Here is a 27247-nt window from a genome sequence, read left to right on the forward strand (position 1 = left end):
GACTTGTGGTCCTGTCAGAGTAAATCAACCAGTTTGACACGGCTGAATACTTCTTGGGAGAAAGTTACCAGATCTCCCAGCACTCCAGTTCCTACCCTCTACTATAGAACATAATTATAAGAAATGTGCTACACTGTTTAAATCTACTTGCTTATCTGTAATACGGTGAATTGTTTGGCATCGCTATGTAAAGTGCTTTTTTTCAAGCAAAGTACATTTTTATAGCCCTTCATCATAAACATGTCTCAAAGGACTTTACAAAGAGCGAGCCTAGCTAGATCTAACTAATCAACAATCAATCACAAAACAAAATGATGCAATACAGTCTGAAACAAAATAAAACACAAGGAAACAAAACAAAGCACAGGACACCAAATAGCATGTTGGAAAGACATAACAGGCCTACCTATCCTACCTAGCCTAGCCAGCACCACCAACCTTAGACCCTCAGTGAAGTCAAGGAAAAACTCCCAAGAAAAACCTTATAAGGCAAAAAAAAACCTTGGGTGGGCCAAGTCAAAGAGGGATCCCCCACCGGGACGGCTGAGTGTGCAATAGGTGCGGGGACAAAACAGTAAAATGGACAATGACACGGACAATGACAATGAGATAAGAAAGCAAATAAGACAAAGAGAAATGTGATGAGGCAGAGAGATGGGACCCTGGCCAGCTAGGCCAGCGCCGGAGGCCGCTGCCTTTCCAACACTGTGGAAAAGTACAACGCACATCAATTCTGATGACTTACCCAGTATCCCAGAGGGAGTAGAAGCGCCCACTCCACGGAGCAATGTACCCTGAAGGTGAAAACACAGAAAACCATATGGATTCAGAATGTGCTAGCATGTACAATCAAACAAATGCACACGCATGTCCAACTGCCGGCTCACACACATACAGAACATACCTGCCTGCATTCTCATTCGCACAAACACTCTACACACACAGCTTTGGAGCGTCAGCAATCGGCGTTATTTCGTCACGCGCCATTGGAACACGTAATTGGTTCGAAAAATTCCTCATGCACGTATCGATCATATAATTATTCTCTAATATGCGAGCGTTGTTGTGTATTGGTGTGAGAGCCGTGTTGCAGATACAGTGAGTGGCTATAATGAGCTCTCTCTGGCCCGCTGTGCACTCAGCTCAGCAGTGGAATGATTAATGAGAACACAGAAACTAATCACCGCTACTAGATAGCAGGCAGAGCAGCTAGGAGCTGGGCCGGTGCTACATGGTAAATAGATGTCTGTTGATGCTAGAGGTTGATTCTAATCATAACTAGCTATCGCACTCCATATAGCATTTCAGTGGCAGGGGTTGGACCTTAGGATAAAGGTGTTAATTACTATAGACCAGGCTCATCAGGGAATGTTGCCTCTTGTCATTTTGGGTATCAAGTCTCAAAGCATAGCATAAGTCAACAAGTTGCAGACGGTCTCATATTGTGTAAAAAAATTGGACTTCAAGGCTATGTTGGACTTGCAACTGCAAAGAAGAACTGATTTCTTACTCTTCTTACTTTCTCATGGTCTGGTCAAGCATAATGTTGTCTTGTACACTGTTAAGTCAGGTATGTACAGTAACAGTGTAGGATATAGACCACTACTTTATATTTCAACCATTAGCGGTGCAACTGGTCCTCTAAAAGGCTTGTATGTAGACCGACCTGTGTACGTCAGGTAGATGACGGTGAGGAAAACCACTCCGGCAGCCAGAGAGACTCCCAGGAAGAACAGAGTCTGGAACTCCTGTCTGGTCAGCCTGTCCTTCAGGTACTGCAGGAAGGCATAGGCCTGAAGCAGCACAAACACACCTAGACAGATATGGCACACACAAGAATAGAGTTAAGCTTTTAAAATACACCTCTTTGTTAAATAGAGCAGATCCTTGTTTACATCAAGCCCTCGGGAATTGAGGTTATCCAAACCAGCGAAGTCCAAAGACAGTCCAACATCAACATGATAAAGTAATGTAACACAAATTAATTACATTTAAATACCAGCCCAAAAGGTTTTCACACTGTAAATCACGCATGCATACGAATTTCCAAAATGCCTCATAGAGAATAATTTATAGTTTAAATGCTTTTAGTTTTAAGTGTAAACAAGAGAACTGAAACATTTGCACATAATTAATAGACAACATTTTTGCACTGGATGTGTTAGATTAAGATGAATGAGGCTCTTCTTCACATAAATACTCCATAGGCCTGCAGCAAACGCAGCCAGACCCTGGCTAGGAGACAACTCAACTGAAACATAACCAATACAGAGAGAATCTTGGCTATACAGCTCAAGACGCTGTAAAAAGCTTTAAAATGACAACCAGTGAGAATGAAAATGTATGAGATTTTGGAAAAGGAATGTGTACTGTGTGTTTACTGTTACTGGCTCCCAATGCTATTTTCCCCTTGCCACCAAAACCCCAGGTGCTTGGTTACTGACCCGCTGCGGCCATGTGTTCACTGGTCCTGATTGGCTGGAAGCCCACAAAGGGGATCTGCATGGAGAGGACCAGGCCAACGATGTAGAAGGTACTGTAGGCTGGAGAGAGATGGAGAACAGTTAAGGTTACACACACACACACACACACACACACACACGTACATACATCTAGTAGATAAGTGTGTGTGTACAAATCTTAAACGTAAAGTCTTAGTCCTAAACCAGCCCACTGTAGAGGTGAGAACCGAGCAAAATGACCTCACTTCACAAACACATCCTCACTCTGAAGGTCTAAAACTCAAACTGCTTCTCACAAGAAGAGAAGCATACAATTATACAGTGCAGAAAGTACTATAAAGTGGAAAAAGAAAACACATACAAAGACTGAATGAGCCAGGAACCCCTCCCCCACCCCCCCGTCTCTCTCATGCAAACACAAACACACCAAGCCCTTGAGGTAGCGTACAAGAACTAAATACCTTCTGAGCTTAAACCATGAGTGACAGCTTAAGAACAATTAAGCTTCGAAGTTCAAACATTTTAAACACTTGGGAGTTAGCGGCACAATCAGACAACAGGCTCTCTGTGAACACTCCAGCTATACCCGAAAAACCGTTTCAAACAAGCTCCCAGAGGTCACGTTAAAACACTGAAAGAAAGTCTCACTAACAAAGTCTGAAAACAAGCACTTCACTGGTTTAATGTGGCCACGGCAAAGCCAACAAAGCAAAGGCACTTGTCCTCTTAAACAGGCTTCTAAGAGCCGCATAGAGGCTTACTGCATACTAGGGAGGCAAGCAGAGAAATTCAGACATACAAAAATGACACCTTGGGCTACGGAAACTACTGACAACCTCTTGAGAGGAAATCAATTCATTAGCTGGAGGAGTTTGCTGAGTGTGTCTGTCTACCCGAATGTGCGTGCGTGTGTGTGTGTGTGCTTGTGTCTGTAAAAGCTTTCAGCAGTCTGTGTTTGCTCTGATTAGACTGTTAGACTGCTAACAGCCAAAGCAATGCTTCAGGGAGAGAACTGGAATTATGATTGGCAGGTTAACATCACAGCTCTTTTAGCCCCCGCCCCCCCGATTACAAGGAAAACACGGCGGATGAATACCCAAGGAGTAAACAAGACGGTAGAGCAGGTCAAAGTTTCCTCATCACTCGCAGTTGTTTTTTTCCTTCCAATGCCGTCTTCTGATGATGGCACAATTATTGAAGCCTTAGATGCAAGGATTTCTATTTTTTTCTACTCAATGAGATGGTGTGCAGGTAAATTCTTGTTTCAATGAACACTGAAACAAGGATTTACCTGTGATCACGCACTCTGTGACCTGAAGCTGTGTTAACAACTACACATAAGAGTGAGGTTTGTGACAGTGTGATGACACTATCACTACTCTGCAATATGTTTTTTGAGGAGAGGGGACTCCTCTCTGATCTCCCTCATTGCTGTTTATCTTTGGCTGTGTTGAAAATAAATCTGTATGACTGGAACCTTACCAGATCACACTGAAGGGAATTGTGTAGAAAAAAAAGTCTAGGCCAATTTGTGTCTGGGCGTAGCATCAAACCTTAACTCTCCACTGCTGTCTTCAGCAGAAGACATTATTATTAGGACTATTAGGCCAATAGATATGTGTCTGGCTGTAAAAATAGCCTGTTGTTCTGTTGGAGTAACATCTACAATCCTAAATTAATACTACTTTTTGTCTCCAATAACCGCTCATAAGGTATAATCACATTGGCAAAATTAGAGGAAATAGGGAAAAAAGGTAAAAGAATTCTACAATCCAACCAAAATCCATGTATTTAATGTCACTCCTTTCCCTGCACAGTGTTCTAGAGATGCCACCTTCATTAGCACCCACAGACAGTGACTGCTTTATTTAGATTTAACAGGAGCAGGTCCAATCACATTCTCCCTCCAATGCTGTCTTGTGCTGATGGCACCATTATTGGAGATGCCAGAGCAGGGAAAAGGGCAAAGAAGATTGCTGCTGACCCTGTCCGACTTATGGAAGATGTTCCGGTGCATCAGCGCCAACAGTTTTTTCCCCAATGGCAATCGCCCTCCTCAAACCAGCCCTACTAAATACCCCTGGAACGACAGACTGAATCCTACTCATCTGCAAATGTACACTGATATTCAACATCATTGTAGTTTGAACATCTGTTACTATATTAGTGCTGCCACACTGGAACAATCCTTCAGTTTTGAATGTATACTAGTGTCTCAATCCTGTATTGTGTAACTGTCATATAATGCGTCAGCACCAATTAACCAGGTCAGTTGTGCGTTCATTGTACTTTGCTAATTAAAGCAGTAATCAGTGGGATTTTGGTGACATTTTTGGTATGAAGCAGTCATTGCTGTGGTGTTTCTGCACCGCACTTTGCAGAGATCACTTTGCAATCAAATAGTTTGTTGAAAAAAACAAGTAGAAGTGGCTGGTGCTGAACTCAAAATGCAAAAATAGCAGTGAGGTGCTGAGATATGCTGAAAATATGAATAATAATAATAATCTGTTTTTGTTCAGCAGTCATGATACCCATGTTTTAGCCATGCAGCCTTCATCAGAATACCAAACAAACCAATCAAGCAAACATTTCTAAACGTGGTGTCTAAGGATAGGTGTGGCATCAAAAACCGCCCATAGGAGGGACCAAGAACATATTCTTCAACTGACAGATCTGAAAAAATACATTTAGAAAGACTTCACTGTTATCCAACGAAACATAAAAAGCTCTGCCTGTTGTTTTGATGTTAATATACTAAAATAGATGTAGGTTATGTAAACTAACAATAGTTTGGGTTTTTTTGTATTTTGTTTGACCATAGCAAAGGAAAGACTGCCTGCGATGGCTTTGGCGATGAGGCAGAGGAGCCAATCAGCTGCCTACTTTGCATCAAACCCCACCTCCCCTTCGTTGTGATTGGTCAACTCACAAAATGGTCAAAGTCAGGTGCGCTCCACTAAAGAATGGAACTTATTTCAACTTTAGAATGTGCTCTGCTTTGCATAAGAAGAAGTGAGGCTTCTGCAAAGCGGCTGATTTCCTTCCACATTTTAAAGTAAAAAAGACAGTGTCAGTTTGAGAAAAGAGGAATTACATGAACACAGCCCAAGACACTTTTTCACAGTTTAGTTACCTAAATAAGTCTGGCTGTGAAGACTGCCTTCTCTGTCGGAACAACATCCAAACTAAGAAGAGGATTAATACATCTGGTCTCCTAGCTCTCCAAAAACCTCTCATCAAGTCTAATCTAATCATTTAGTCCCGCTACCGGCAGTCAGGCGGAGTAGTTCTGTAATGGATGAGTCAGGCGTCACCCTGGTAAAACGTCCCGGTAGGCGGCACACGGCACCTGCTCCCCAGACGCTGAGTGATGTGACGGCCAGACCGGTACCGGGCACCGGCAACCTAGCAGATGCGCGGTAGAGAGTGGAGGCATCCATCAGAGGGTTTTCTATTCTGGGCGTTCTATTCTGGTGCAGAGGAGACACTGCTCATGGGATAATAAAACTATCTGATTTGATTTCATTATGGTATTTCTGCTTTATTAGATGGGGAAGACAGAGAGAGAGAGGGGGGTGATGTGTGACAGCGGGTCACGGAGCGGACTCAAAATCAGAGTACAAGGTATGCATCATGGAACACCCTGAGCTATTACAACTTTGAACTAACTCAATTACTGTGTTGCCGCAGGCTGAGTGTACCGCACTGGTCTTCAGACATGGAGAGAGCGAGAGAGAGAGAGGGAGATGGTGGAGAGAGGAGGAAGAGAGAAAGAAAGTGTGTGTGTGTGGGGGGGGAGGGGAGGAAGGACAGAGGAGACCAAGTGAGGACGATGGGAAATTCAGCTTAATGCTAAATTATTCATTTTACCAAAAATGCTACGGCAAGATGCAGAACCAACCAACGTCTAGTCTCTTCCACACACACCCCGATTCTCCCTCCCTCTTTTGAGTTTTCCTTCTCTCCTCTTGTCTTTAGTTCATCCACTTCCTATCACTCCTCAATATGAGTTCTCTTTGATTCCATACTTTCTATTTGACTGATCTACTTTCTTTCGATTCTAGCTTTCTTGTGCTATAGTTGCAATGTTACCCTTCACTAGTTGTTTACTCCTCGCGTCTTGGAATATCATTATTTCCCAAACATTATGAGTCTGTATCTATCGGCTATTGATTCTAATCTGAAACCAATGGTACGCAGTATTGCAGCATCAGTAGAGAGCGGTGAGCCTGAGGTCAGGACTGGGTTCATCCTCAGTGGGGCGAGTGTGGAGTGCGCAACTAGGCTAGCTCTTTGAACGCAAGACAGCTTTCATCTTTTTTTCTCTTCTTCTCTTTTTTCTGCCGGCATTTCCACTTTCCTTCCTCTTCCTATTTTCCATTCCTACTTTTATCATGTATCCCCTCCACCATTCTCTGGGGTGTGTGTGTAAACCTGATATCTGTCTCATTATAGACACAATGGCAGCTGCTAATGAATGCTATTAATTATCTGTAACGGTGTGTTTATACAGTGCCTATATGGCAAAGAATAATAATAAGCTACTCTATGTGTGTGTATGTGTGTGTGTGTGTGTGTGTGCTGGGGGAAATAGGCATGCAGGTATGTATGCATACGTGCACACCCACCCTGTATGCAATATGCATGGCTTGGAGTCTTGTACCAGCATAGGAAATACAGCGTGTGTGTGTGTGTGTGTGTGTGTGTGTGTGTGTGTGTATGCGTGTGTGTGTGTGTGTGTGTGTGTGTGTGTGTGCTGACTGTACAGGTACCTTGCCCTTAAGGTTGTCTGTTTATCCTGGATGTGCTGTATTGATTGTTAAATGAACATATATGTAAACCCCCAGGTCATGGACAACATCTTTGCTGCTTATTTGCTGATGCCCTTGAATTAATGTGAATGTAAATAAACTTGTGTGTGTGTGTATGCGTACTGTGCGTGCTGCGTCTCACCTATGTACACTCTCCTACTGAAGCGTTGCATAAGCAGCAGGACAAATACATGAAGAGGAATAAGGTTGATGATGAAGACGTAACCTCCCCACGCCGAAACCTGCAACACACACACACACACAAAGTAGAAAGACTCAGTTATTAACATAAATTCCTTATTTCATTACATTATAGCTTTAGCAACAATGATCGTAGTCGTTACTGAGTGGGATGTAACAGTTTCGATTATGCATGCGCATGGACTCACCTGCACACACACACGGACAGGCACACACACTCTGTCTTTACTGCTTCTTGTCATAATGGGATTTTGATCCCTCCTGAGTCTGCAGTGTTTTCAGCAGCCGTGGATAATCAGTATTGTAACTAGCCCATGAGTCCCTGTAGGCAGGGAAGTGAAGGGCGGCTGTGCTTTTTCACATATTTACCACACACACACACATCCATAATGAGACAGGGAGCAATAAGAGGGAGGGAACAAAGCTGCATAGCCCACCTGAGAGCTGTGAAATCATTATGAGCTACAGCGTTAAGAGCGCCATTCAGATTATGTCGTTAGTCCCCGAAGCCTCAAAGGAACACACACACACACACACACACACACACACTCACACACTCACAAACACAGATGCACACACTCACACAGATACAAACACACCTCATCACTTCAAGCTTTTTGCTTATTGTCTCCAAGTGTCATGAAACTGCCGGGCAGTGAAAGGCTGTCAGAGAAGAGGTGTGACGGGTTCCAGTACAAAGGCTACATGGCATTCAAACGATTCATCAAGGAAATAACAGTGTGGCTGAATGATAGTTCTGGAAGGGAAAAGGTTCCCCAAAAGATCCATCTTTGTCTGATGAGTATGGCCTCCGGATGATGTGAGTGCAAAAAGGTTTGATGGACATCCACAATGGCTCGATGCTGTGCATCATTAAAACCTTGAGGACTCTGCCAAGGATTTGTTGTTGCAAATGGCACGATGATAATGTTGCTCCTTTTGGCTGCTCAGGTGTTGCATGTTTGTCTCCAAGTGAGTGTGTGTGTTCTTGTATTCCTATACTTGAGCACCAAATGTCCTCACAAGGATAGAAAGATGAGGAGAATCCTCTACATTTTGCTGTTCCTCACTTCTACAAAGGGCTGGTTTAGGGTTAGGACTTGGATTTAGGGTTGAGGTTAGAATTACAGTAGGATTAGATTAGGTTAGGGTAAGGGTTAACATTGGCTTTTTGAAGTTAGGACTTGCATTTAGGGTTATGATTACAACAAGATTTAGGTTAGGGGTTAGGGAATGAATGTAGTCAATGAAGGTCCTCAGAAGTATAATACAAACGTGTGTGTGGTCTCACCATGTAGAAATAGGAGAGGCAGCACCCAATGGCCCAGAAGACTGATCCCGTCTTCACTGACTTCACCTACAGTTTAGAGAACAGAAAAGGGTTAACCAATAATACAGGGACTCAGAGAGAGTGAGTCAGAGATAGTGTGTGCAACAAAAGAAAGTCAAACCTCCATTAACATCTTCCATTAAACCACAATGTTTTGTTCGGCGTGTTTTTTCCTTGAGGATTTGCGCCGGTGCTGCTTACCCAACACGACCGTCTGAATTATTCATCACATTTCCCCCTTTAATGACCTGTACAAAGCAGAGCAGCGTGTCCTACACGTCTTTACCTTCCCCGCCATGCTACGGCAAGAGCCGCTAACGGGCCGGTACTAACGAGGGCTTAACAAGGCTAACAAGCCCTGACTTAACGAACACACGAATTGGAGCCGACGTTATTGGCTGAATGAAGCTTCAGATTAGGATGAATGGTAGAGCTGAGCCAATGAGACGTGGTGGATGGAAGGAAGTGAGGGATGAAATGAAAGTTGGTACGAGGGAGAGCGAAGGGGGGGGGGAGGGAGACCATAAGAGAGAGAGAGAAAGAAATGGCGCTGGGATGCATTAGCTGGTTTCTTTTGTTATCAAAGTTACTCTGCATTTCTGTCCAACCCTGGTAAGAGCTCTGACTCTGTTCCTCTGTGTGTGTGTGTGTGGCGTGCAGTTTATTCATTATGTGATTTATTTAGGATATGTTTACCAGCTAGAGACTGAGGAGATCAGGAATTCATCTTCATCTGCAAACCAGGTTACGCTATTCCCCATCTATCCATACCACCAATTAACAATTACTTCGGGGCTTTGTAACTGGGATAGTGAATTGCTTCATATTAAATCTCAATGGTATGCATGAAATGTCTTGGCTGATAAAGTTCACTGAGAATAACATTAGCCTACATAGCGGTATGCACAAACCTCTAAGGACCGGTGTGATGGATGGACCTATAGGCGCCGGATTGGTGGTTAAAGAAAAACCTACCCTAAAAGAGAATTCATATATGTTTTTCCATGATCTTGAACAGTTCAAACACTATCTAGCATGAAGGTCAGCATGTGTCCAACACCTGAATCTGTATCATCAACAGGCTCCACTGAAATGGAAACCTGCTCTTTGGACTCACAGAATGTTTTCTGGAGCTTTTTACAATTAAGCCAATGTATTTCATAGCAGCATCAAAAGTCTTAAACCAGGAAGTGTGTCCATATTCCTTGAAACATAACCTGTGCAATGTTACTGAAGTGTACGACAACACAAACTAGCCTCTTGGTTTTCCTGCTTCTACGAGAGACTTGACCCTGTTCATAATGTAGACTGAGCTTCCCAAGATCGTATGAATCGCCTATGTGAAGTGAGTGTTAGAAGGGACTTTCTTTTCCGAACATTTCCCCTTTATCCGGTTTCTGATTTAGCCAACAGCCTGCTGCAGCAAATCTGCACAATGAGGGGACTTGACTACCGCTCCCCATCTCATCACAGAGGATAAACATGTATAGCCGTACCCAGAGGTAGTAGGTGAACTGCAGGGCGAAGATGGCGATGCCCTCGTTGTCAAAGGAGCCGGCCACGGAGCGGGAGATGTAGCCGGGGACGATGGCGATGAAGCAGGCCGCCAGCAGCCCCGCCCCCTGGTTCCACAGCTCCCGCGTCAGCAGGAAGGTGGAGATGGAGGTCAGGCCGCTGAAGACCGGCGCCAGGAACACGCACACGTCCCGGATGTGGACGGTGATGTGCAGCAGGTTGAGCACATAGTGGATGAGGCCCGCCGTGACCATCAGCCCGGGGTACACCTGGGGGGAAGGGAAGGAAAAGGGGGAGAGATGTACGCACGGATTATTTAGACTCTGTTCAGACAGGCAGCTCAAATCAGGTTTTTTCACATGTTCGATACGAGTCGGCTGTTTTTTTATAAAATCTGGACAGAATTTAAACCACATTTGTAGGGTTTGAAATGTGATTCAAGTTGTATCTCTGAAAACGCAAATCAGTGTGACCACTTAAGTTGCATTTTCAAGTTTTTTATTCTCATTTTCTGACTCGGGGTATCAGAGAGTGGTGTGACCAGTGGTGAAGAGGAGGCTGAAGAGGACGGCTGTGCGCCCGGCTACAGTGTCCCCACTGTGCCCCGTGCGCCACGAAACTAGCCATAACGAATCATTATTTTATAACCTTGTGACGTTCAGTCCAATTGCTTAACACCTTGAATTTGTACCAATTATAATTGGGACATGCCACTTATGTGCCCATAATGAAAGTTCATTGCAAATAGGGAGATGCTTTTGTGCAGATGGCTTTTAGACTAAAGCAACAAAAATGATTAAGGCCTGGCTGTTCCTCTGGGAGTTCAGCCTATTAGAAGTCTGGGTGATTTGATAAGGATTTGATATGGATTAAAAGTGCAATTAACACATTTTACCTTTAATGTTTTGCCATTACATGGTCGCCAACATGTGCGTACACATGGGCCAAAGTTTCTGTAGAGGTACGCACATTCTCACGCAACTCTGGTTTTTATAAATCCCAATGTTTGCATGTAAAGTGGTGTATCCATCCTGTTTGTGTGTGCGCAACGTTTATAAATGAGGCTCCTGGCCTCCAGAAGCGTCCTTGAGCTCCTGTGGCATCGTTCTGTTGCTGACTCTGACCTCCCTGTGGAGGAGGGCAAGCAAAAAGAGCATTTCCCTCCAGGGATCAATTAAGTATAAAAAAAAAAAAAAAAGAGCTACACTGTCTTTTTCATACTCAGTTTACTGTATTGAAACTTAATAGCCAAATACACTGCGACAAATTTGATTTGTTTTATTCACATAGTGGCCATATTTGATCTACATCATACTTACAATCCTACTTACCAATTAAAAATAAATAAATATATATCTATATCTATATATATCTCTATATACACACACACACCAAAATTCTCCCTCAATAATGCTAGAGATGAGCAGAGCAAGAGGAGGTCCAAATCAAAGGCTACAGCAGCTAGATTGAAGGGAACATCAATGCTGTTGATCCATAATGTCAGTTAATGTTAGCAGTCAGCTACTTCATGTTGTTAACATTATGTGTATCTCCAAACTAATTAACTCCAATTAACAGCCTTTGACTTAAGTATTAACAATACGCTAGCAATATGCTTCATATCCTTAGTGATGCTTCACAGGCACTCAAATAGTTTATATTAGCTGTGTGCTAGCTAATGCCACCATTAGGTGACTTTAGCTGGTTAAAACTCCTACTGTTAAGACGACCTGTCAGCTACAACGTACACAGTTCAACCTAGTTTGCCTCCATTTCCAACGCACTAGAAAAAAAGAAATACCCAAGCCTGAGTATAGTGGGAGTGTTAAGTAGGAGGAGAAGAGTGTAAGTATAATGGTGTGTTCAAGTAAAAACATCCTGCTTTGTCCTTTATTTCTTACCACTGGCATGAGTTGCAAAGGGGTTGCTTCAAAGTCAAAACAATATACTCAAAGCAATGCTCTTACTTTGGCGGCCAATGTGAGTGTGAAAAGTGCACCCTGGGGAACAGATTAGCCCCACAACAGTTAACGCTCTCTTCATCAACTCATATGGAGAGGATCTAATAGAGGGGTATAAATATAAGGAGGAGATAAGCACACAGAGATGAGTGGCAGTGTAATGGTGTGTTAAAGTGACCCCAGTCTGTCTGTCCTTTAGGTTTTTATGAAGACGGATCTACTCTTTGTGTCTTATGAGTGCTCCCTGCTAACTCACTGCTTCCCCTAGGAGCCGTTTAACCATCCAGCGTGCTCGGGGTGTGTGTGTGCGTGTGTGTGTGCATCCATGTCTGTGTAATCGAAAGGGAGGTTGAGATGACTGAAGATTTATCACAGTACTGTGACTCAGAGAAATAAGGACAAAGGAAGGGCGGGGCTGAGAAAGCATGCATACACTTGCACAAAACCACACACACACGGCCCACTTACCGTGCCCCCCACTATCCTTCCTAGAGGGTACCAGGCTCTCTCGTCAAACCAGTTGAGGAACTCATAGAAGCCGTTGGTGGTGAGGTGGTGGGTTGACCTGTAGTTGAACCTGCAACACAGAGAGCCAGAGGCAGAGAGAGGATCATTAGGACAGGTCACACCACCAAACAGAGCAGCTACAAAGCACACTCGTGTCCCACGGCATAGAGAGAGCGCGGGTTTGAGATTTCGCCCCAAACCATGAATCATCTTCAAACAAAATAATTACCTTCAGATTAAAATTCATTTCAATGCATTAATAGTGAACCTTGCTCCTGAAAGTCATCCAAATTGGGCGACATCCAGCTCCTATTAAGTTTGATGACCCTCTTGGATATTTTCAAGCAATAAATAAATTGGTTTGTCTTGGAATTATTGTTGTTTTGCTAAAAAAAAAAAAAAAAAAAAAAAAAAAAAAAAGAAATACCAATTTTGTGTTTGAGCTATAGATTTTCTTCAGATGAGTATTTTTTTTATTTTATTCATTTTATTGAAACATCTATCAATCTTGGGTTTCAACTGAATTGCACTGAACAAAGCGGGGCTGCTGGCCTGCTGTGGGCGGGCCAAGTCGCTGTAACTGTGCCAGACAACAGCTGTGAAAAGTATGAACACAGAGCACTGCGAGTACTTTTGAAAAAAGTTGGCATAAAACGAGCCGAAACTTACAGCATTTAAGAGAGTTTAAAAGTTGCATCAGTGAAGATAGAACAGTGAAATGTTGAAAGTCACGGCTATGAAAAGAGCTGGAAGTTATGGCTATGAAACAACTTGAAAGCCACAGCAAGGAAAAGACTTCAAAGTCACAATACCATTGGTAAACTGATGAAATAATAGCAGCAGGAAGAACAGAGAGAGAAAATGCTGCAGATTTACTTCTACCAGCATAGAGCAATACTGTGGTTGAAATTATAGCAGCATGAAAAGAGAAGAGATGCAGAGATGGAGTGCGATGAGGGTGCTGTAAACAGCAGGTGCCCAGAAAATCACTGGCAATATCAGCGCCACAGCTAGCAAGCAGCTGCCAGCTGGAAGCACTTGGTATAGAATACAATCGCCACTGCAACAGAGATGTGTTTCTGCATGGGAAATGGTGATAGTATTGGGATGCTTGTATCTGCATGCACATGTGGGAACTTCCTCTTACCACAGCGTGTAATAATTTGGACTAAGTTCAGAATCTAAATGAAGTTTAGACAATCAAAGAAAATAAAAGACATTCTTTCACAGACAATTGTGATATTAACTGCGGCACGGCATTCAAACGACATCGGGTTTTCAATCTGGCGCTTGAGATAACAATAGTGCAAAACGTCCCTACAGAGGAGTATGTTGAATTGCATTGTATCTGACTGACTCAAAGGCTCATAGGAGGTGGGGGAATCATAAAGGACATTTGTAATTAAATCATGAAATTTCAATTTGTTGAACACAGCTTGTTTCACTGAAGTGCACAACTCAATTAAAATCAGGAAAGGTCTACTTGTCTAGGGGACTAGGAAACACAGAAAAGCAATCATCTGTTGAACAATAATCACTGTTCGAGGAACCTTTAATAAACTTTGCGACCTCCGCCTCCACAAACTACTGTGATCTCAGCTAACAGCACAGTAGATGCAAGAATTTATTCCTCACTCCTCTCAGAAGGGCGGAGATAAGTGGAGAACAAAAATCATCCAGAGAAAAGTCTCCAGCGTCTCCATTTGTCTTTCTCTTCTCCCACTCTTTTCACCTTTCTATTCTATTACTCCTCATTCTTCTCCCATCCTCTCTGATGCCTCCTCCACCGTCTTTTTCTCAGGTTGTTTACGGCCACCGAGACTTAAAGACGAATAAGCCCAGCACAGCCTTGTCTATAATTAGGCGGGCTGCAATACAAGCGTCTGGTAGATAGACTGCTGCCATTGTACAAATCCAGCGTCTCGCCTCTAGCCTTCAGACCGAGACGCTGCTGATACATGGCAGTTAGTCTGTTTGTCCCCAGAGCTTTTCAAAAAGAATTAAAGTGCTCAATACAAAGTGTCCCTCCGCAAAAAACAGGAATCTGAGGGATTGCAGCATATGGCTTGCTCAGCCCCCTTAGGAGGGAGAGTTACTGTGAGGGTATGTGTGTGTGTGTTCATGCTCACTGTCAAGGCGTAATCATTAGAAGAAGAGGGGATAGAATAAGCGTGCACACACACACACACACACACACACACACAGTACTGTGTCTCTTCTTTCTGATTCTTGCCTCTCGCTTGCCTCTCATGGTCAGAGTCCCAGCCAGCCAACAGCATCCTAAAGCATTCGGCTGGCCAGCCAAGAGAAAAAACACACTCACCACCCACACTTGACTCTCTAGATGATGGGCTCTTAAACCCTTTCCAGCCCGGGACTCAAATGAAGCAAAATCTTGTCTCACCCATGAGACCCAGGCTCATTAAAACACAGTACAGCTCTTCTTGTCATGTGCCGACTCACCAGAAGCAGGCCAGCTACCCATTCTGTGTCCAGACCAGGGTGGGAAATTACCTCCGGTCACCAGACAAACGCTGGTAAATTTCAGCCGTGGCTGCTTAATTTATCGGCTCTACCAGAGGCTTTGACGGGTAACCAACCATCATTCGAAGGTCCTCTTCTATTACAAAAATCCATTTGGCTCGTAAAATAGTGAAAGTGGGTGGTGAATTTTGGAATGCACCAGCCAGGCAGCCACTGTGCTCAATTGTTTGCTGTCGTGATCCAGACCCATACTGAGACGCTACAGGATATTACGGATATGAAACCAAGGGATGAGCTTTAATACTCAGCTAGGGACAGCATAAAAGACTCCTGGTTGAGTCAGCCACATCCTTGTGCCTGGAACATAAACTGATAAAACAAAAACAAAAAATTGAAAAAAAATTAAATGTGCTGCTATTAGCTAGACAAATTCTGTAAATTATTTACGCTTAGCCTATAACTTTTGTGTGCACAATGTGGTATATCTTGAGATTACCATTTGTTCAAATTCACCAAGGGAAATTGAGGCGTTTTCCCCTGACTTTTTCAACTAGAATTTATAGGTGACAAGGAGGGTGCATTACATATTTTGTGCAATGTCGACCACTCTCGGCCTCAAATCAGCCCCTGAATATCACATCATTAGCAGCAGCTTTCAGGTCTGAATGTGTATGTGTCTGAGGGCAGCAAAGCCCTCCACAGTCAGTCTTCACTGGCTAAATAAGTGTTACCTATACAAATCAAGGTCTGTAAATGATTTACTGACACACAGCTGAAAGCTTTATTGCATTGAGGTATAAGCTGTTTTACCACGCAGCCTCAGCATGTGGGTTAGCTGTAAGTCCTTCTCTGGCCCCCAGGGGGCGGACACTGAAGCAGTGACTAACAAAATGTAAAATGCCAACCATCATTCCTGACTAATCGCCATGGCAACACATCCAGCAGCCTTCTGCTGCATATAAAGAATAATCTCCTCCTCAACACACACACACACACACACACACACACACACCAACCACTACTGGCATGGTAAGACACAGGTTGCTATTATTTTACTATACGAGTAACTGCATGCTATAGCCAGTTTTCATCTGAAAGTTTGAGGGCTGGGTATTGTCAAGGACCTCATGATACGATTTAATCAATGTTATGGGTCATAATATGCTAAAACATGATTGTATACAGTAATTCACACAGTATTTATGTCATATATAGTACATTTGACTAAAACTTTTTTGTAATTGCGATTAATTGGATGGATTATTGATGTGATTCCACTCCTCTTCATTAGGCAAATCAAAATGTAAATAATGCACGTGTGTGTTTTAGTGCACAGACATAACATGTAAACGTACACAATGAAGATGCACAGTTTCCCTCAGTTTTAACCACAAATATGTCACCTTGCAATTGTAGCACCCATCCAATCAGTGTGATTTTGCAAATGCTGGAGTGCAGTAGTGAGATGCATCAATCCCCCACGTTTGGTCAAAATCCGATTAGGGGTGTCTGAGATATGGCACTTGACTGACGCCACAGTCCATAGTCCTCTCCCTGCTTTCATCGTTGAGGACAAAAATTAAAATCATGATGTATTGCTGTATCACAGTTTTCACCCAGTGCGAATGGCCCAAGACATCCGTTTAAAATCCTGACTACTTAGTATTTTTTTTCGCTCACCGTTGCATTTCAAATCCCATTTTGTGGTATTTTGATGTAACAGTGTGTTTTCTGGACAGGATGATGTCAGAGAGGCGGGAGTTACCACCCTGCTCAATCCCCTGATAATAAGCCCCCTGCTGACCCATTCCCCTCCCTGTGTGCCAGCTGACAAACTGCACTGCTGTATCTTTAAACATGGCAGAGGGCCAGGGAGCAGCCAAAACTGAGGACAGCATCACATTTTAATGACCCATCCCCCGTATTACTATCTTTTCCAAGGGCAGGCAGGGCGATGGCAGCCTCTGCAGGGTGATCAAGCTTCCCGCTGGCTTCAGACGGGCTGTGTGGGAGCGCAGCACAGCGGGACCGAAAAACACACGGCTCTGAGGAGATGACGGGAGGTGGCAGGAGAGAGACCCAACACACTACCGCACGCGTGCAATCACACGTATAGACAGGCACACATGCACGCACACAGATATACACACACACAAACAAAAGGAATAAACTGTTGGGCAGACTGACAGACAAAACACACACATACATACGCAAAGACTGGGAGGCACAAACATCAAGTACACAAACTCAAACACTAAACAATGCGACAATATAATATTCTGCATACGGATCATGCATTCCCCCTCACGACAAATCAGTAACAATAGATAATAGATACATAGATACAATAGATACAGTGAGCAAACACACAGACAAAACCACTGATATATACACTGCCACACCGGCCAGATGTTCCCTGTATTAACGTTCTCCGTCTTTCCCCTGTTTCACCATCTTCTATCCTCCACTCATTATTCTCTTTCCTGACATTGCTCCTCCTTCTCTCATTTCAATTCCCTTGGTTATCCCATTCTTCCATTCCCCATCATTTGCCCTCTCCACCTCTGTTTCTCTCTCTCCTTTTTCTTCTCCATCAGTATCTCTCATGCTTTGTTTCCGTCACTCCCTCAATCTATCCCTCTTTTATCCCTGATGTCCGTCATTCTCTTCCCTCACGTCTCCCTCACTCTCTCCCATCTCTCCCCATTGTTACATTTATCACACACATTGATTACCATGTGTTGTTGAATTCATATTGTATGTGTGTGGCACAGCTTAACAACAGAGTTTTAACACTGACCACAGGGGTTTGTATCAAGCCATCAGTATCAATTGTCCTTTTGGCCTCAAGATGATGTTCTTAGCAGGTGCTGTACAATTCAGTGGTGTTTCAAAGCCCATAGTATTGTTATTTATTTGTAAATTTGCATTATTATGATAGAAGTGCTATTAGATGGTGTAGTCTTGTTTTTGTTCTGTGCCTTAATGGAGCCAGCTGTACAGCCTTTTCTCTTTCATAGCTGCTGGTTAATATGATTGACTTGTTGTTCTTCCCCCTTTTCAATATTAGGAGGAAGGATGTCATCATCCCATCATGCATTTAGCCACGTGGCAGAGATTCTTCTAGAATGACGGAAGCCAAATCTACAAGGCCTGGTTCATCGCCCAATGCACACCTGTGTCCTCCTCTCAACCATTTTCCTGTAATTACTGTACGTCAATAAACAGCCATTTGATAAGAAAACCTGGTTGTTGTTTTTAATGAACATAAAGAACAAAAACAATATTTACACTCTTGTACTATGAAATTAAGGGAAATGGCAATTTGTCTGACAGGCTCCATTATAATGTAATAATGTATAGAGATACAGGGGTATAAAGGATGGCCATTTACTTTCCTGTCAAAATTAAGATTTTAAAAACATTTTCAATATGTGATTTATGCCTTTGACAGAGCATAACAAAATGAGGGGATTTGGAGAGCTTTCACCCATCTATCACTTACAAATATAGAGTGCATAAAATGATGAGCAGTGACTTATGACTTATCTCCAGTGGCTCTTTGAATCCAGCTGAACTCTGAGCATTCCAGAGCAAAAGAGAATATTACAGCCTATCACAAAACAGATGCAACAATTAAAATAATGTACTCAGACTGTGAAGCTAAGATTAATTATTATTAAGTATATTTTCTCAACAATACACTTAAACATTGGCTATAAAAATTGCCCCACAGGAATTAGCCTTAGCTCTGTTTATAAGCTTAAAATATCATCAGACTGCCAGTAGACATGGATAAATGATAGTTTAGCCGTCTCAGATTAAACCTTATAAAACACTCTCCCTTCTGATTGCATTGACCCCAATGCATACACTTAACCTAAGCTCAGGAATACATTGAAGCCCTTACTAGATAACGACTAACACCGTTGTGCAAGTTAAGGTGCTATTAAAAATATAGTTTAATTTTAACAAAAGGCAGAAAGAAGGATTAGTAGCTAGCGAGCTAAGTTAGCACATGGGTAATGGCATGTCACAAAATCTGATTGGCTGAGCGGGTCCCTTACCCAGAATCCTATGGTACGAAGGTGCAGTGACATCACACTCTGGGAATTATGGGAGGTAGCAGGAAGTAGTAAGGAGTATTGGTTCACTCACAGCTATGGGCAGAGCCTGGCTGACTGTGTTTACTTTATTGCAGCTCAGTGTTCTTGACCAGCCACTGCACTATTGCACTATGGTGTCCTGTGGCATTTCATTCTGCACTGTATTGTTTTTACTTGTTTTACTCTGCATTATCCACAAAGTTTTTCCCTGCACTGTAACATCTGTGAGGTGGAATGATGATAGTGAGTGAAGTTCAATGTAAATTAAGTTGAACTGAAAAACACTGTAGGCTAATAGGGTAGTAGTCTAACCTAAACAGGATAAATGTGTTGGACTGCAAAAAAACCATAGGTCAGAAGATTGTTTTCTGATAAATAAACACAGTAATAGAGGGTTAGCTGAGCAAGCACCACATCTTTGAAGAGAAATAGAAAGAGTATGTTATTATCTAGCCTGTTCTGGCTATCACTGTCAGACATGTTGCTTTCACTCACGTCATTTTGTGTCCTCATTTCAATTCAAATAAATATTTACTAGCAGGGAAGCAATGGGAGCTGAGACGTCGAGTGAAAACAAGGTCTGCATACCGTTAGCAGCCATACTAATATTGGCCTGGAGCCATGGGTCTGAGGGGCAGTGTGGAGAAAGAGATATGATACCATGAAGCTGTGACCTGTTTCTGACTAATGCTATCGGGCTTCCTGTCACAGCGTGGGACCACAGTATGGCTCTAGATGTTGGGAACTGAAGGACTGAAGAGAAATCAATTGACTACAGTGATGGCTGGTTATACTGTTGTGTGCCCCAGTATGAAACCAGTACAGCCTGGATTCTTTCTCTGGTCTGGAACACAAAACAGGTAGTGGGCCAGTTGCTGGCATGCCTTCACATCACAAGAAGAGAACGACATATACTAACATATTTCAATAGTCAGCCTGCGTCCCAAGGAAATAGAGTAATTAATTTACTAATTTAGGTCCCCTGGTTTCGTGGCAGGCTCTGTAAGGTACTAGGGGGAAATACACAAACACTGCATTGCTACAAGCTCTGCCTGATTAAAACCATTCAGCTATAGCTATCACAGCATGGGGTCTAGATGAGAGAGGGGAGGAGGCATGGGTCAAGTCAAGTTTGTCTTTATTATCCCCGAGGGGGAAATTCAGCTGGCAACAGCAGCCATAGTTTAACAACATCATAGGACTGGAGGCAGGGGTCTGAGGGGCAGGAGAGAGAAATAGATTGACTTTCATACCATGCTGGCTAGCGCTTTCGGCTACCGGCCACACTACCAGAGAGGAATGGGCAGGGGTCGGAGGCCCTAGGGGGAAATAGATAGAAACTATAACAGCATTTTCAGTCCACCTATGTGGCCTGTGCTGCCGTGTTAGCAGCCACATTGTATGACTTATCAGTGGAAGGGAGAGCGCTGTCTGTCTCTCTGTCTGTCTGCAACAACAAACACACCCCAATCACTCTCACCATCTCCAAACTCCACTGGCCCCCTTTTTTAGTAAAACCTAATTTCACAGTCCATGAAGATGGTAGATAGGGGCTGCTCTTCTCTGTTTGTGAAATGTTGCATTGGTCTGAGGCTGGGCTGAGACGCAATCTGCTAAGGGAGCGGAGACGGGAGGAGGAGAAGACAGGAAAGAGAATGAGACAGGAGATTAGAAAAAAAATTGGTAAGGATAGGTAAAGGTAAAGGTAAGGGCCAAGGAGGAGGATGGCAGGAAAAGGGAGATGGAGAGCCAGACCGGAGGAAAGGAAGGGGGCGGAAAGAGAGAAAGGCAGATGAATTAAGGGAGAGAAGAGAGAAGAGTAGGGGAGCTGAGATTGAGTGAGGGAAGGAGAAATGAGACAATGTTTGAAGAGGCAGCAAATTGCAAGGCAGAAACCCCCCCCCCAGTTAGAAAAATGAAAGATGAAGTATGTCAGATGAAAATTCATCTGACCTTATTTCTTAATTAAAAAAAAAACAGGACTTACATTTGCAATTACATCACATTAAACACCTGTATATCATGACATAAATATAGTAAATAAATAAAAATAGTGATTCTTAAAGTGCAACACCTAGTGGAACCAATCTTGGAATGGACCTAGGAGCAAAACTGTGTCTCAAGATCAAAATTACCTCCATATCTATGAAATACTGAACAGGTACAGAGAGGGGAGGCACAGGAGGAAGATGGATAGAAGCAGAGGAACAAGGAGATGGGAAGGTGTGTGGAGACAACACTATTCTGACTTGATGTGTCTTCTCCTCAATGCCTAAGGCTAGGCTAAGCACAAGGCCAGGCTGAGCACAACACAACAATAAATAGACTCAACAATGCATCAAACGGTGCACATGACGACAATGAAATGCGCCTGTAATACAGAGAGACAAAAGCCAGAGTCACAATCCTATTGCGGTCCAAGAGAAACAGCCTGGCTGGCAACAAGACAGACAGGCATGATTGTGAAAAGACAATGCTGGTGTTTGGAAAGCTGGCAAACTTACCGAACACACACACACACACACACACACATATGTAAGCCAAATAAACATGATTGGTTTTCGTTGGCATTTTAACCTAGACCTGTAAAGTGTGAGAGCTCATTGCCAAAATAGAAGAAATGGAAAAACTTCCAGATTACTGAACAGAACAGATTACTGCTGAGGGAGGTTAAAATGAGGAGAGAAATAAGGCTAGCAAGAGTCAGAGTGTGCATGAGAGAGAATGAAAGAGAGCCCGAGAGAGAGACGCACACAAAGACAGGGAGTGTGAGAAAGAGAAACCTTCTCCCACATCCCAGATTTTGTTTGGGTTGGTGAGAGTGAGGGAGGTGTGAAGTCAGAGCCAGAGAGGGGAAACTAAGCTGGTTTAGAGCCCAGGGGGAGGGGGAAGGAAGAATGTAACTTCACACAAAAGCATTTATTAAAATCTGATGATGTCTCATCAAATTCCCCCAAATCCTATATTGCGGTAAGCGGGGGCATGCGAGGAGACACAATGAGGATGACTGCGCCCGAGCATGACTGGCTGATTAAAAAACAGCACCCAAGGGTGGGTTTAGGCACGAGCGAACACTCGCATAACTCTCCCTCAACCCACCCGTCTGTGCACCCCAGCTTTCCATAAGCAGCATCGAACAATTTCCAAACTAAAATCGACCAAATACCTTCCGCTCTGTTTGCACCTAGGAGGTATCAGACGAGATAAGGGATCATAATTTTAATCAGTTTTTCACCCCCAAGGGTGTTTGTTGGGCCGGTCGCTGGAATTGAGAAGGATTGGGAAAGTGGTGACCCTCATTCATTCTCTAAATCACCTACAACAGTCGAGGGGAAATAGCAGCTGGGGACAAAAAGGACGGAGACAATTCTTTATTACACAGGGTCTTAAACTTTTCCAGTGTCGGAGCCAAATTAGAGAAATGTAATTTCACCCTGGGGCCAGCTCTAATGAAAACTTCTTTTAACTTATCTAGGGAGCCAGCAGAAGTAGGTCCGTCGATGATTTTAGGTGCTGGCCAGTGCCATAGTTGTACTCGAAGAGGTGCTTTAATTCCCTTTTAATGCAAAAACAACATAATTGCTGCCTGAGGAAGAGTATATCCACTCAAAACATGCTGTCTAAATTGTTTGTACAGGCTCATTTATTTGCGCAGAAGTAGCCGAGTTCACATCCCAGGACCAGCTGGGAAAACAATGTTGGGGACAGTGAATGACTACCTTTTCTTTTCTCCTTCAACAACTACCGGCGGGGGGGCCCTTGAGCAAGTCACCTAACCCATCAATTGCTCCAATGGAGCTATTGGAAGGAACAGTGGAAGGAAAAGGAAATATGTGCTCAGTCAACTTTCCCTTAAAGGTTAATAAATAAAATTACCGCTCCACGGCCTATGCACGCATTTTTATCTTTGCAACACAGTTAGCTTGAATAAATGGGGTTTCATTTGCAATAGAAGTAGTTCACCTCTAATTTTTGTACCATTTTGCCTCTTTGGAAACCTTTTGCCTTCCTCCACACCTTTCACAGTAGTATCCTGTGATCCCACTTTCAAATATAAAGGGAAAAGTAATTAGCCTAGGGTAAAATATATTACAACCCAAGAAAGAAGTGAGTGTATCTGGTGTACCTGCACATACCGTTGACTACACTCCTGGTACTGAGCCAGAGTTTACAAAGCCAGGCTATATTACAGCCTGGATTCACACACATAACATACTATTATCCCAAGTGTATTTCCCCAGAACTGTCCCTCCATATGATTGATTTTCTAGCAGGCTCTTGCAGTAGAAACAGAGGGTCTACCTGATGAGCAAGAGCGTCCGGAATGAGTGTTCAAATTGTTCTTTTTTTTTTTTTTTTTTTGGGCTAAAACCAAGCACACCTCAAAAATCCTATTCAAAAAAGTAATTTGAGGTAGTAGCCTATTTCATGGTCTGATTCTCTGCTCTTTGGGTCTATTTCAGAAACTGATGAGAAGAGAAGAAAACCTTTAAAAAGGAGCACACAAGTGTAGTCATTCTTCCCCTCATTTCACCATGTTAGTCTGACTCCTTATATTAATCTGCACTGTTCACTGTTTCAATCCATTTGCATCTCCTCAATCTATCAGGGTGGTGCTTTCCTTGCAGCAACCACTGACTCCAGCACAGCTCAAAAGTGCATCTAAAACACAATCAAGAGGCATCAGTTTGTGTCTGCATATTGTGCAGCAGGGTGCATTAGGCTTCTTGTGTTTAGAGAGAAAATGGCTCACATTTTTTGAGGAATGGAGCTACCAGTAATCAATGCTGACTCCAACCTACTCTTGCACTTATGGGGTATATTTTAACATTTCAGCATAGCCAATATCTGCATTTTACAGCTTTTTCTGGCTTGTGTTCAAATTCAAAGAAAGTCAACATAATTTTCACAGTGACAAATTCTATTGACAAACTCAAAGTCTCTGGATAGAGTTAGAGATATAATTTGCACTCATTGAAAAATACAATGTCAATTTTCAATTCAGATTTTCTGATGAGGCAAAAGATGGAACCAAGGTCGATGTAAAAATCAACAATAGGCACTGAAGAGGGGAAAATACAATAACACTGGCATTATCCTTTAATATGAAAAGAAACCATCCACACGTACACAGCACAGAGGAACAGCCTTAAGCTTGTACTGTACGTGAATACTTCTTACTTTCTGTACTCTTTGATAAGTTTAAGTGTAGTCTGAGTGAGGAAAAATGTAGATACAGATAATGAGTGCACACAAGAGTCTTATGCCCCGTGCAGACAATGTCTTTCTGATTTTCTACTTTTCAGGAAGTTGAAATGTATTATAAAACCCAATACCGAACTTTAATACAGAGAGATAAGCTTTGAAATGTAGTCACAAGAGCAGTAGGATCCCTATATTGTGCCTGGATTCTTTACTCTTCTCTCCACAACGTGCATTCACTCACTTCCAGAGATCTCAGCATGTCGAGGCTGCAGCTGATAGTTAAGAAAGACATTCTGCTGCAATGCACTATACAGTCCCTTAGGAGAATACGGGTATGTTTTTGTTGAAAACCAGCAAGGTGGAAATAAACAAGCAGGTAGAAACAAATACAGTAAGGCAGTGGACAAAAAAAGAAAGTCCCGAACACGGTGCTACCTAGCGGGGCTCAATGATGAAAACTACACATGAAATGTTCCAAATGGTTTGTTTCAAAGTAGATCTTCAGCCCTGTCAAGTTCAAGTCACCTGGGCATACAGAGAAAGCCAGATGATCCTCGAGGAAATGGAGGGAAACACATTAGCCTACAAGAAGTGCTTACCTGGCTGACTGGCTGGCTAACTGGGAGTCCTGAGACTGCATGTTGGAAAAGCTTCTCTCCTGGACAAGAGGCGCTATCAAATATGCATAAAGGGAATGTGTCTTTCTGGAGTTTTGGAGCAAGTCAAAAAGGTCCTGAAGCAGCAATCCGAGGGAGAACAGTGCGTGTTGGGGTGGAGCTGGGCCCTGGAGCAAGTGAAGTGCTGCACTATAATGATTCTAAACTTTTTTGGCTTTTAACCCCCAAAAGTTACTGGGATGCCTCGTCGAGACTGTCCAATTTGGGCGTGCATGCACAGAATGGTGAACTCTGACAAAGAAAAGGATACTTTCAATTTAAATTTTTCAGGATATATTGCTTAAATAACTACTGCAAGCGACTGCAAGACTTTGTTTTGAATTTGCATTTCTGGATAAAAATCCAACAGAATAACATTCGCAATCTGATGCCACGATGTCATGGACCTCCAGTACAGAATTTACATAATTGCTATGCCTTAAAATGAAAGTTGAGTTCACAAGGGTGGCTTGCACTCTTTTTCCAGAAGTGCTGGTTGGTCAGTCAGAAGCACTAACAGCCTAGCAGCAACACCGTCTGAGCCTATTGCAATAATGATGATTATTTAATGAGGAGTTGCTTTGCTTCTCCAGCCAGATACTCCACACATCTCAGTGCCTTAAGAGCAGATCATAAGAGATGAGACAGACTCGTACCACACAGTATCATTCATTCCACACACACACTACACCAAGTTTAAATCTATTCTAACACTGCCTCGGGAAAACACAATACAAGCCTACTGTCTACACCACACACACACACACACACACACACACTCATACACAGTACAGTAGCAGTAACAGTGCCGGTCTATCCATTCATCCCAGTGTCTTAGTTTCTGCATTTTTCCTCTTGGCACCTGTATTTTCAAAAGATATTTTCCAGGGACTCTATGAAATAAGATTGTAGGCTATTGTGTAGGCTAACAAAATATACTTTGTTTTTAGATGAGTAACCACACACAGCACATTAACAACGCAGCTCTTCAAGTTATTGAAGAAAATGTAGGCTACTTGTACTCCAGTAGAGCTGTTGACTCTTCCAAGCTGTATACATACAGCTTTCAGCAGCCAGATTGGCTTATATCAACTAGAAAAGGGCTTGTGTTGCCTCTTGAGTAGCCTGCAGTGCTGTCAAAGCAGCTTAAAACTCCTATAGAGCAGAGCTGCTGCCTAGAGGGCCTAGCAAACACACGTATTCAGAGAGTTTATTTATTATTTATTGGTCCTCATTACAATCAGGCAAGTCAAACAACATTAAAAACAGTTATATGGCTAGTCGATCAAAGAGAGAAAGGTCTTGAAAGGGTGCAGAGGAACCTTTGAGGAAAGCTGTCAGAAGAAAAGGTATCATTGCCCTTTATCCTGGCCGTCATTATTAGGGATGCACCGATACCGATACTGGTATCGGTATCGGTGCCAATACCAGGCTAAAATGGAATATCGGTATCGGAGATTTTACCCAAGACTAAAATCTGATACCGAAAGCCATGAGTAACATGTAAGAAATAAAAGCAAACTGTCCTGATTTTATGCATTTGTGGCACATAGAAGCCTGAATTTTTCAAACAGTGGGAAAAACAAGGATTTTATCTCAATAATTTTGTCCATTGACCCCAAACTAAGGAAGTAAGCCTGCACTGTTCAGTAAAAGTAATGGATCGGATCGGTACTCAGTATCGGCCGATACTTAAACTTTCATACTCGTAATCGGTATCGGCTTTGAAAAAGTGGCATTGGTGCATCCCTAGTCATTATATTACAACATACAGCTAGATTACAGTACAGACACACGCAAACACACAGCCAGGCATCATACTGTATTATTACACTCTATGGAGACATAAGACAATTATTAGCCCCATGTCAAACAGCCACAACGAGCATTAACCTACCCACAATACAGACTCAGCATTATCATCTCAGACTGTACAAACAGCAGCCTTTATCATTACTTTAACACCGTGGTTCTCCATCTTTCCAGTGCCAAGGCACCAGGGCAGAAAG

At 42.9% G+C, this 27247-nt stretch overlaps 1 protein-coding gene across 1 annotated transcript in view; it reads right to left on the reverse strand.

The window, feature by feature from the left end:
- Positions 1-27247, reverse strand: part of LOC139921710 (dolichyl-diphosphooligosaccharide--protein glycosyltransferase subunit STT3B) — a 59955-nt gene that overhangs the window by 16215 nt on the left and 16493 nt on the right. Inside the window, exons 2-8 of the mRNA XM_071912017.2 lie at positions 12749-12857; positions 10301-10588; positions 8766-8831; positions 7416-7515; positions 2445-2543; positions 1667-1813; positions 746-794 (exon numbers count right to left, since the gene is read on the reverse strand). Of these exons, the coding sequence (XP_071768118.1) occupies positions 746-794; positions 1667-1813; positions 2445-2543; positions 7416-7515; positions 8766-8831; positions 10301-10588; positions 12749-12857 (858 nt within the window). The remainder of the gene's footprint in view (positions 1-745; positions 795-1666; positions 1814-2444; positions 2544-7415; positions 7516-8765; positions 8832-10300; positions 10589-12748; positions 12858-27247) is intronic.

The sequence above is a fragment of the Centroberyx gerrardi genome, chromosome 12, assembly GCF_048128805.1.
Source record: "Centroberyx gerrardi isolate f3 chromosome 12, fCenGer3.hap1.cur.20231027, whole genome shotgun sequence".
Taxonomy (NCBI): Eukaryota; Metazoa; Chordata; class Actinopteri; order Beryciformes; family Berycidae; genus Centroberyx; species Centroberyx gerrardi.